The following is a 12300-nucleotide window of genomic DNA, read 5'->3' on the forward strand; positions in this document are numbered from 1 at the left end:
TTTTTTTTGTTTTAGCATTTCAGGTTGCCTGAAATGTTAACTGTTTCTCTGCACACAGAGATTGCCTGATCTGCTGTTTATTTGCAGGATTTTCTTTTGACTTCAACATTCCCCTTTTACTTAGTTCTGCAGAGCAAACGTAACAGCATCAAGTGCAATAAACCTGACCCAACTGGAAACATGCAAGCAGTTTGCTTCGCACTGGGGTCACATTCATTGTCACCTACAGTGAAAATTGCCTCCATGTGTGAATGCTACCATTAGTCAGGATCCTGCAATGTAGACTTTCACAAGCTGCAAGTTAAATGATTGTCTAAATCTACTTAGGCAAACATTAAACCCTCGCCATCTGCTATGGCAGTGGCACTATGGAGCATGATTAAGGATCAGCTGCAGCTTTACTGTACTGGCATTATTGTTCCTTGTAAAACTGCTGGGATCTTTTTCAATGTTCTTGTGGGATCTGAGCATCACTGACTGGCCAGTATTTATGAACGTGGTGCTGGAAAAGCACAGCAGGTCAGGCTGTATCCCAGGAGCAGGAGAATCAACGTTACGCGCATACTCCCTTCATCAGGAATTCTCCTGCTCCTCAGGTGGTGTATCACATGCTCAACTCTGATTCCAACATCTGCAGTCCTCCCTTTCTCCTGGCCAGTATATGTGCCCATCCTTAGTTGCCTTTGAGAAGGTGGTGGTTTGCAGCCTTCTAGAGCCACACATGCCTATGTGCTGTAGATTGACCCACAATTCCCTTAGGGAGGAAATTCCAGGAATCTGGCCCAGTGACAACCTCATAGAGATGTACAGCATGGAAGCAGACCTTTCAGTCCAAAATAAATCTAGTCCCATTTGCCAGCATTTGGCCCATATCTAAAACCTTCTTATTCACATACAATTACAACATCTAAAAGGAACCTAGATGGGTATCAGCCTCCATCACTTCCTCTGACATCTCATTCAATACACGCACCACCCTCTGTGTGAAAAAGTTGCCCCTTGGACCCCTTTTAAATCTCTCCCCTCTTGCCTTAAACCTATGCCCTGGAGAAAAATACCTTGTCTATTAACCGTATCCATGTCCCTCATAATTTTATAAACCTCTATAAAGTCTCCCGTTAGCCTCCAACACTCCAAAGAAAATAGCTCCAGCCGTTACAGCCTCGCCCTATAGCTCCGACCCTGGCAATATCCTAGTAAATCTTTCTGAACCTTTTCAAGTTTCAAACATCCTTCCTACAGCAGGGAAGACCAGAATTGCACACAGTATTCCAAGTGAATGAATAGCAATATATTTCTAAGTTAGGATGATGAGTGGCTTGGAGGAGGAAATGGCAGGTGATGGTGCTCCCATGGATGAGAACACAATAGAGAATGGAATAGCAATTTACTGTCACATGTTTTTTACAAACAAGAAACAGTGAAATGTTCCATAAGTTGCCATACCTTGGCACCTACATTGATGACAGAAGTCACTGATAAGAAAAGTAAAAATTAAGATAGAGTTCATCTCAGATCAATTTCAGTTTGGGGGAAATTGATTGAAATGACAAATGCTGGAATACCCGGAAGCTGCCATCGAAGAAGACCCTCCACACCAATAAGACCGCCAAACCTGACTAAGACTGCAACATCAGGCTGGAAGCTTCCTCTTTGCTTGGCCTGGGCCAGGAGAAGATACCTTCTGCCAATTTTTTTTTAAAAAGGTAAGATAGTAAGTGAAACATTAACAAAAAGCAGAGAACAAAGTAAAATGCAGATGGCATAAACAAGCTCTGGGCAGAGGAAGCCACAAGCTGCTTTGCAACACCGCCACCATCTTACTTCAACCTCTACAGCCCTTGTTCTTCTAGATGTGGTGGAATCATGAATGGGCAGGAGAAAAGGCATGAGATTCTGGAAGGGCATGAGGAAACATGTGAGGTGAATGGGTAGTGAGCATTTGAGAGTCTGACATTTATTATACAACTATGTAATGTCACAGTAAATGAAAGCAGGCATTTTATCTTGCCATACCATATGCCCAACTCCATTACCATCATCAAAATGTGAAGAATCCCCAGGAGCAGCTTGCCCATCCTCATCCATTCACACCAAATGAATGGGTGGGTTGGGGCCCTTCTAAAGATATATATTGCCAAGAAAATTACAAATTAACGCCGCTTCCCTCCACAGATGCTTTCTGACCTCAATATTTCCAGCAATTTCTGCTCTTATTTCAGATTTCCAGTATCTACATTTTGGACAAGAGAGGCAACATTATGTAGACGGAAGTGGTCCTGAGATCGGGCAGGAAAAAGTGAGGACTGCAGATGCTAGAGATCAGAGTCTACATTAAAGTGGAGCTGGAAAATCACAGCAGGTCCAGGCAGCATCCGAGGGGGGGGGGGGGGGGGAAGAGGGGGGGGGGGAGAGGGGGGGGGGAGGGGGGGGGGGAGGGGGGGGGGGAGGGGGGGGGGGGAAGAGGAGGAGGGGGGGAGGAGGAGGGGGGGAGGAGGAGGAGGGGGAGAAGGGGGGGAGGGGGAGAGGAAGGAGGGGGATGGGGAGAGGAAGGAGGGGGATGGGGATAGGGGGGAGGGAGATGGGGGATAGGGGGGAATGGGGGATAGGGGGGAGGGGGGTTAGGGGGGGAGGGGGGTTAGGGGGGGAGGGGGGTAATGGGGTTAGGGGGTGGGGAGGGGGCGGTACTGGGACTGGGCAATCGCTGCCTGAGGGCCTTGGGCGAATTTCTACATAACGTCTTGGAGTTGGTACACACTGCAGGAATTAACTGCAGCCAGTTGTAACTGCTTTCAGTGATCGCCGACGTTTAAAACACAATTTCCCACCTTGGAGCACTCAATCCCCCCATCAGCGACAGCGGCAGCAACTTAGACATCAACGACTGAGCTCTCCACTCCCTTCCATAGGCAATGGCTCGCGTCACTTCCGGCGGGCTCAGCCGTATCCAGGAAGTGAGGTAGTTGGGGGAAGGGGGCGGGTCAGTTGCTGTAGTAACCGGTGGCCGCGCTGCAGGACCAAGTTGTAGGGACCCTCGCCTCAGCACGGGGTTTAAACCTGAGTGAAATAGTGAAATGTCGGAATATCGATCCTCTGGTAACTACAAATATTTCTGCAAATGTTTGTCTGAATGTCTGGGAATAGTTTTAACCTGTTTGTTTGTTAGTTTTATCTGGATGCAATCATGGTGTAGTCTTGCCTGGTTTCTATTAATTGGACCCAACGCTTCCTTCAGGCGAAACCTCCAGCGCAACGGTGAAATGTTATAGTGTAAAATGTGTTTTTTTTTTGGAAAGTTGATTTGTCTCTTCCTTTCTAGAAAAGTTGAGAAGCTCCAGTGGGAAATCTTTGAAGAGAGACAGTCCGCCACTTAATTTCAGGTAAAAGATCAGATCAAGTGGGGACAAATGTTAAATAATGCTGAAAAATTTCAACTCCGTTTTAAATTCCATTTTTCTGAATGCACTAACGCTTCTCTTCCTGGCTGACGTCTCTCCACAAACTTAACTGAGTTCATCCCGAACTCTAACTTAACATGAGCCCAGTTCATGATTCGCTGACCTGTCTCTTGGTTAAGGAGGGCTGAAAATGCAGGTCAGGCAGGAGTGCAGCAGGTCAGGCAGCATCCAAGGAGCAGGAGAATCGACGTTTCGGGCATGAGCCCTTCTTCAGGAATCCTTGGATGCTGCCTGACCTGCTGCGCTTTTCCAGCAACACATTTTCAGCTCTGATCTCCAGCATCTGCAGTCCTCACTTTTTTCCTCTTGGCTAAGGTGCACCTTGTTTTTAAATCACTACACTGTTTTGCCTGTCTTGAGCAAAATGCAGATACTGGATATTGGAAATAAGAGAAGAAAATGCTCGAAATATTGAGGTCAGAAAGCATTTGTGGAGGGAAAGGGAGTTCGTTTGGCATTTTCTTGGCAATACATGACTTTTAAAAGGGCCCCAACCAATCATTTTTATTTGTTGTGATGGGGTCAGAATAAACAAAGTGCTTCCAGGGATTCATCACGTTTCTGTGATGGCAGTGGAATTGAGCATATGGCAAAATGCCTGCCTTCATTTACTGATTTACATATTTCATTTACACATAGTTGTATAATAAATGTTAGACCCTCAAAAGATCACTGCGCATTCACCTCATATTTCCCCATGACCCTCCATAATCCGATGCCTTTTCTCCTTCTTCCCATTCATGACCCCACTAACTATATTCCTCGATTAAAAACAGACCTCACAAGCCATGTCATAGAGTCATTGTATTAGCAATAGAAATGCTTTGAAGTGGATGTGGAAATAAAACTAATACAGCTGTCACTTGAACACGCTTCATGTGAATAAAAGTCTAGAGAAAAGGAAAAAAAATAAATCCATTAGCCCCCAAGTGGTCATTTGGTTGTGTAAAAAAACAAATATCTATTTAGTAATCACTTTAAAAATAGAATTTCTGATCTTTTGTAATTTCACGTTACAACCATTACAGAGTTCAAAATAGTAATTCTTTGGCCGTAGAGCATGTTTGGATGTTTTGTTGTTGTGAAAAGCACTTTATAAATGAAAATACATCTTTCTTTTAAACATGAGGTATGGACCATGAAGGCCACTTGATTAAGAAATCACAAACCTATATATAGCCGTATGGTAAGATACCATGCCATACTGAAGTCCACAATATTTGAACCATATTACAGCTTTGAAAATTGTACAACATAAATTAATTAGGATTTTTGATAGTCATTTCAGTCATTTTTATAGACTGAACCACCCTGTCTACATCAGGTCTCCTCAAACTAAATATGACCAATTGTGAGCAGTGAACATGGTAGAAGAGATTGAAAGAAGTACAAGTAAATGCTGTTCACTTGGAAGGCATGTTTGGAGCTTTGGGTGAAGAAGAGTCATATCAGATGTCAGCTATGTTTTTTTTGTCTCTCTTTCTCTCAACAGATGTTGCCAGAACTGTTGATTTGCTCCAACATTTTATGTTTCTATAGCATATTATGACATTGGATAGTTCCTTTACTTGTTAAATAATTGTGGAAGGTATAAGTCATATCGAAGCCATACATATAATAACATCTATATGAAATGTGTATGTATGTATGTGTGTATATATATGTTGAAAAACACTGAATATACAATATGGAAAACAATGTGTTCCCTGTCAAATACATCTTGGTTTTAGCAAGATTTGAATTATAGTGACACTGTATTAGTAGCTTGATCAGTGTATACTTCTGTCCCATAAGCAGTTATTCCCATGAATTCTTAATTCTTATTTGTGATTCAGTAACTTAGTAAGAAACAATCAAAGATTTAGAAAGAATTATGTCCTTTTGAGGTATTTAATAGTTAAAATGGGTAGTAGCCATTACTTTTTCTCTGTTTCTATTTGACCTTCATCATACTATGTGATAGACCTCTCTGTTACATAAACTCCATGTAAATCACAGCCCAGAAAGAATTCTGCTGGGTTTGAGGATGCATGGGTGGGGTGTGGGGTGTGTGATTGTGCGTGCATTTTGATGCAGCAGTCCATCTTTCAACATTGTTTCATGTTTGCCTAAATCCTATGTTCGCCCTGATCTTTATCTCCATGCCAATCAGATTCCCCATCCCTTTCCATAGATCCTTCATAGCCATTCATTCAGTATCCTATGTACAATTCTCAATAATAGGCAGCGGGAATGGGAATTAGATTAGATTAGATTCTCTACAGTGTGGAAACAGGCCCTTCAGCCCAACAACTTCACATTGACCGTCCGAAGAGTAACCCATCCATTATTTTAAGTCCAGGTGTAACTTGAACTAAGTCTGAGACAAAGTAATAAAACTCAAAGTATGCAATTGATTCTGTGAAAAATGTTTACATTGGGGGACAGTATTAATTCTTTAAGTGCCATTAAATTATGTAAGCAAACATTCAGGTAACCTGAAACCACTGAAAAACTGAACATGTTATTATAGATTTGTAAAACTGTTCCCCTCAGCTGTGTCAACAGACTTGAGTTGCTAGGCTTTTGTAACTTATCCAAGCATTCATAATGGCCACACCCTTCAGTACATGGTTGGGACTGCAAAAGCTTGAAATGGAAATAAAAGATGTCCTCTCCATTTCAAAGCAGATTTCCTATCAATAAATTGAGGAGAACAGCTACTTCGTTTATTTCTACCTTTCAAAGGGATTGTTTATTAACAATCAAAGCCACCTGTCCATTTATATCCTTGTGCTAAACATGTCCAGGATAATTTACCAACTAATTTTGCACATTTTGTGGAAATACTTCATTGCACTGTCTTCAATGGAAAAAGTACTGTGAAACATCTCAACACTTACATGGTGCAGATTAGTTTAATTAATTTATCTTTGCAGGATAGAACCCTACAATGAACCACTGCATTAAAAATACATCTATGTTACAATTCAGCATTTAATAGTTTGAAGATGGAAAAATGTTTATGCTTAACCTTCCTACTTGTTCTTGATTCTTTACCAGACTTCCTCTGAAAGCAGGTTTCTTTTTAAGATCTTCCAAAACCCACACCAACACAGATATAATTATGTGCAGGACGATATACAATTCAGTCCTCACAATGGAAACCCTGACCTCGGCGATGCATTGTGTTTTGCACTCAAGAAGGTTTTGCACTCAAGACCTACAAAAAAGGCCATGTGAAAGTTGCGTAGTGTCAGGACGGCAGAGAAAATTTTTTTTTCTGCCCTCCTGACACCACACAATTTTCACATGACCTTTATTGTAGGTCTTGAGTGCAAAACCTTCTTTTTTTCTCTGCTGGTAAATTGCAGTTGAGCATTTCACAATCCAATTAACACCTCTAATGGGAGTCAAAATCCAGCCTTTGTGTTTATATAGATTTTCATGCTACAGACTGGAATGCCCATTAAATATCCAATATCTGATCACATAGTGAGCATAACAGTCAACTGATGTTATTGTCACTATATTTAGCTAGGATATGTTCTGAGCAGCAGGTCAAATGCTTATTGTACTGTGGCTTCACTAATGAGCTATGGAATATAATAAAATAAACCAAGTAACAATATACAATAAGTTTAGAAACTTTTATATATACGATAATAACAAGGTTGTATTGGTAAATATTTTATAATGGATGCGAAGAATTTTGATATCACAATATATAAGAACCCAATGGACTAATTCAGAAGGTTTTTGTTTGTCTTTTTATTTAGTAAGTAAAATTTCAAGTGTCCAAATTCCATATGTCACGATATTTAATATGTCTGCTCATTTGCTTCTGGTTTTCAGTCTTCATCTGAAAGCTTCTGCTTTTCCCTCATTTTACTTGAACCTGTTACTTCAGCCACTGGTTGCAACAAAAGTATTTGATTTCAATACTAGGATGATGGGTATTGAGCAAAAAAAAAGCCTAAGGGATCTTAGAAGATTAGAGCTGAAAATGTGTTGCTGGAAAAGCGCAGCAGGTCAGGCAGCATCCAAGGAACAGGAGAATCGACGTTTCGGGCATAAGCCCTTCTTCAGGAATCTGAAGAAGAGCTTATGCCCGAAACGTCGATTCTCCTGTTCCTTGGATGCTGCCTGACCTGCTGTGCTTTTCCAGCAACACATTTTCAGCTCTGATCTCCAGCATCTGCAGTCCTCACTTTCTCATCTTAGAAGATTAGCCCAGTACAAAGGCTTTCATTTGGTTGGTCTTAATCAGTGATGGAACTTTGTTGAAAAATAGGTAGGAATATGGTAAATGCTTGCATGATTAGGCTTCCTTTTGGTGAGATATCATGCATAATGCACATTACTGGTTTCTACCTTCTCAACTTAACTTCTATTTTAGAACATGGATAACAGAGCCATTGTCTTCAATTGAAACTGAGTATATAAAGAATCTTCAGCAGCAAGTTTGTCTTTTGGAACTAGAAACAAACTTTCTATATCCTTTTGATTAAAAGAACAAAAAATTAACTATTATAGAGTCATAGAGAATATAGCACGGAATGTATATAAAAGAGGTGTATAATGATACGTGTCTCATGCTTCATTGTTGGCAAAAAAAAATGGAAATAATTTTAATCCACTCGTGATAATTCAATTGTAGATAGTAAAGTTCTGTGTTATGTCAGTACTACCTATAAAGGGTGTATTCCTTGATTATAAATATTAACACGGGATCAGGCTAAGCAAGCTGCAAGTATTCCACCAAAAATCACCTACAAGGCTGAGAAGATGCTGTCAGAAATGAAGGTAGTAACTGTACTTATCTAATCACATTTTAAATTTAATTGTACAAAATATGAAAAAAACATTAATGAATTTTGTCATCTGTACCTTCTGGTATTGGTTTTAATTTTTTCTGTTTCTTCCATATCTTGCTGTACTTCCTTCCTGTCTTCCTGAAGATAATGCATATTTCCATGCAATTTCACAGGTGCTAGTAGTTCTCTGGGATAACTTGTATGTAGGTATTTAACCAGGGGAAACATTCAGTCAAATCTAATTCCATCATTAATGAATGTTGACACTGAGATCTTCAGATAATAATTGGTAATGAGAACTTGAGTTTTTTTAAATACCCTCTTCCAATCTAGGAATACCAGTCAATTGTAACACCCTCACAGACAGGGGAGCACAGGCAAGACAGTGAACCAGGCACCCTACTTGCCTGTAAACAGCAAATTTTCCCACTGAATTATTAGAGGAGCTGTAGAAACTCCTCTACTTCTGGGTGCGAGACAAAATACAACATTTTTCTACTTGATCCAACAAAGCACTGAACATTTCAGCAAGGCAAGTGCAGTAGTAACAAGGGGTTGGCACCTGAAACACTCATTTATTTGCTCTTCACAGATTCTTACTAATTTGTATGCACCTCTAGCTTTAGTAATGGCTGATTTAGAAATGTCAACACTGTGGCTGTTGAAAGTTAAATGCATGACTTCAGATTAGTAATTTGATTCATGTTTTACTTGCTAGTTATCAGTACATTATCGCTTTAATATTTAAAACATAACATGTTTTGCTAAGATAGTAACAAACTGTTACAACAGCCTTTGATAATCCTATTTATATTGTCCAGGGAAAAGTTACCTATATTTAGAGAATACAAATGATTGATACTTGCAGGGCTTTGTTCCAGTTTTCCCAGTGTTAATAGTGATTTATCTAAAAACAAACTTTACAACATCAAATGTAAATTTGCCTTCAGACAGTTTGAATTTGTATCCCTTTTTTCTATTATTACAGTTTTTATTGTGTTTGAGATTTACTGGATGGCATTTTCAACCCTTTATCCTTGCTGAAAGGGACTATTAGTGAGTCAGGAACCCACTGAAATAACTTACGAGCTATGATGTGGCCCTTAAACAGAAATCAGGATGTTAGCATGTTGCGTAAAGATTACCTGATCAATCAAAGAGGTTCGGTCGGCTCGTGCTGCAGATTTTACAAAGGAAGGATTTATAGTTAAAGGGACCTGTTGTGGTTTGAATGTTTTGAGCCAGCAACCACTGGGATGGCTAGAAGATGGGGAAACTGCCCTCTTGGTCTCAGTCTTCCCTGTAGATTCTGCTTTGGGACCTGAGGAGCTGCAGTGAAGTGATCTTTCCTAATTGTAGGAAGAAGAGGACAAACTCGCCAGCCAAGCCTGTGTGAATGAAGTATCTGAGGAAGTGAGCAGCACATGTACGGTCATTATAACCTGGAGACATAGCTTTTGGAACCTTAGAAGAAGCATGAAATACCAAACCCCAAACTCTGACTTACACAGCATTCACCTGCACAACACCCTTCAGAACAAAGCACCTTAAATTTGCATGCTTCTCTCCAGGGATTTTCACAAATCCCCATCTGAGCAGCTAAGACTGCATCATTCTGTTGTCCTCTTACAGCCATGGCTCTCCAGTTATCCTCGACAAATGTCCTTCTCTCCATTCACATAAGCTATTAACTAACACTCATAGTTCTGTTTTCTCTCTTTGCAGGAGAGGAGAGCACACATTCTCTGGGAAAATACAGAGACTGTAAATGTGGGGTGACCTGTGCCTTAATAGTCTTTTGGAAGGGGGTCTTATTCCATCAGGCCTGCTGCAAAAACATGGGGCAGGAGCAGACAGAGGGTGAGTTAGTTAATGGAGGATGGCAGAGAATGAGTCAGTGACCAGACTAGCAAAGAGTTATTCAGGGGCAGGGGGCAAATAGTGAGTCAGTGAGTGACTGGAGACTGTCTGTGTAAGTATTTGGGAGTAGGTAGTGTGGATGAGCAAGTCAATGACTGCAGGGGCAGGCTGATTGTGTGAGTCATTGACTGCCTGGGGAGCTGGGTGGGTGAGTGATAAGCTAGGAGTTGGTTGACTGAATGATGGGAGTATGGTTGACTCACTGGGACTAAACTGGATATCAAATCCCATTAGTTGCTTTCTTCTTACTCCCCACCTACCCACAGCAAGAATTATTGCACAAGGTAGGGTGGAAAGCAAACCAATTCTAACCCTTACTTCCACCACAGGCAGCTCAAAGTATGTCCTATCAGAGGTGAAAATGTAAGTTTTCTACTAGTTTAAACCCAAATTCTTAGCTCAACCATGGTCACCACTCCATTCTGTGATGTTCAGCTCTCAAAGCCTGGACTTTTCTCATTCTCTAGTTCTGCTTTTGAACCAAAAAGACAGTAAAAGGTTTTATTTGTTAACTGTGCTGCACAACACTTTTAATGGTAATGTAAATGATGAATTTATTGCCCTGGACTTTTAAAATTTACATTCATGTTTACTGATGGGTTAAATATTACCTATATATATTAAGTTTGTTTTTAAATGAGTAAAGTTTGTAGTAGTTTTAATCTCATCATGGCTCTTGAGGTTCGTTCATTGTGGTTGGTAGGTGTGTTGGCATGGAGAGTGAAAAGGTGAAGGTGATGTGAAGATGAGGAGTCGGGGAGGGTGCAAGTTGGTGCTAACTTTGCACAGGAGGCAGAAGGGGTAATTGGAGATGAGTGTGGGTATGGTTTAGCACACATGTCATGGAGAAGGGGTAGGGAGTGAGGAACTGTAAGGGCTTTTAGTTTTTGGAGCATCATGACCACAATTACCTAACATACAGAATACAATAAAGCAGAGACAGAATTACTTCATGAGGGAAAATAATGCCTAACAAAGTTACTAGCATTCTTTGAGGAAACAAGTAACCATATCTTAAGGGAGTAGTCCTTGCTGAAGTCCATGGAGCGTCCATCTAGAAACTCCCAAATGAGTTCAGGAGATTGCTATGGTCCATACCATAGTGGTTGGAAAGGGGGTGACAATCAGTCCTAAAGCTTCATAGTGGCCAGTGGGGCTTCAGGTTAATGTAATTGGGATTTCAGCACTTCTCATCGAGACTGTCAAGGTGGTGGCTGTCAGTCAATCCGTCAGCGCTGTTATCAGAAACTAAGGGAAAAGGGTTTTTGTGGGATGGGGTGGTAAGGGAGACACTTGGTAAGCTATTCTGAGAGGCTGGGAGCTGCAGACCTGGGGAAGGGGAGATGACATTTACAAAGGGGGCCAAGGGGATTATGGTAAAGCGTAGATGGGAAAGGGGGTTTGGGAATGTAGAGTTAAAATCCGATCACCCATTATCTTTTTGAGTGGTGGAACAGACTCAAAGGGACAAGTGGCATATTGTTCTTTGTTCATGTTTCTTTTCTCAGAAGATAGAATCTGGGGAAAGGTAGGATAGTGGAGTTGAGGATTATCAGAGCAGCCATTAGCTCATTGAATGGCGGAGCATACTAAACGGCCTATTGCAGTTAGAGTCATAGAGATGTACAGCACGGAAACAGACCCTTCGGTCTAACTCGTCCATGCTGACCAGTTATTCCAACCCAATCTAGTCCCACCTGCCATTACCCAGCCCATATCCCTCCAAATCCTTTCTATTCATATACCCATCCAGATGCCTTTTAAATGTTGCAATAGTACGAGCCACCACCACTTGCTCTGGCAGCTCATTCTGCACACGTACTACCCTCTGTGTGAAAAAAGTCACCCTTAGTTCTCTTTTATGTCTTTCCCTTCTCACCCTAAACCTATGCCCTCTAGTTCTGGACTCCCCCACCCCAGTTGAATAGACTTTATCTATTGATCCTATCCATGCCCCTCATCATTTTATAAACCTCTATAAGGTCACCCCTCAGCCTTTGACTCTCCAGGGAAAACAGCCGCAGCCTATTCAACCTCTGTCTATAGCTCAAATCCTCAAACCTTGGCAACATCCTTGTATATCTTTTCTGAACTCTTTTAAGTTCACAACATCCTTCCGATCGGAA

General features: G+C 41.1%; 1 protein-coding gene across 3 annotated transcripts in view; it reads left to right on the top strand.

Annotated features, from left to right (window-relative positions):
- The first annotated feature begins 3017 nt into the window (after positions 1-3017).
- The window catches only part of LOC140477431 (uncharacterized), a 50079-nt gene continuing 40796 nt past the window's right edge, over positions 3018-12300 (top strand). For 2 of the 3 annotated variants that reach the window (XM_072571326.1, XM_072571325.1), the window contains exons 1-4: positions 3018-3096; positions 3320-3380; positions 7837-7932; positions 8165-8243. In XM_072571326.1, coding sequence (XP_072427427.1) covers positions 3075-3096; positions 3320-3380; positions 7837-7932; positions 8165-8243 — 258 coding nt within the window. In that variant the 5' untranslated portion in view covers positions 3018-3074. Of the gene's footprint in view, positions 3097-3319; positions 3381-7836; positions 7933-8164; positions 8244-12300 lie in introns of those variants that run through there. The other variant, XM_072571327.1, reaches the window with a different exon arrangement.

The sequence above is a fragment of the Chiloscyllium punctatum genome, chromosome 5 (genome assembly GCF_047496795.1).
Source record: "Chiloscyllium punctatum isolate Juve2018m chromosome 5, sChiPun1.3, whole genome shotgun sequence".
Lineage (NCBI taxonomy): Eukaryota > Metazoa > Chordata > Chondrichthyes > Orectolobiformes > Hemiscylliidae > Chiloscyllium > Chiloscyllium punctatum.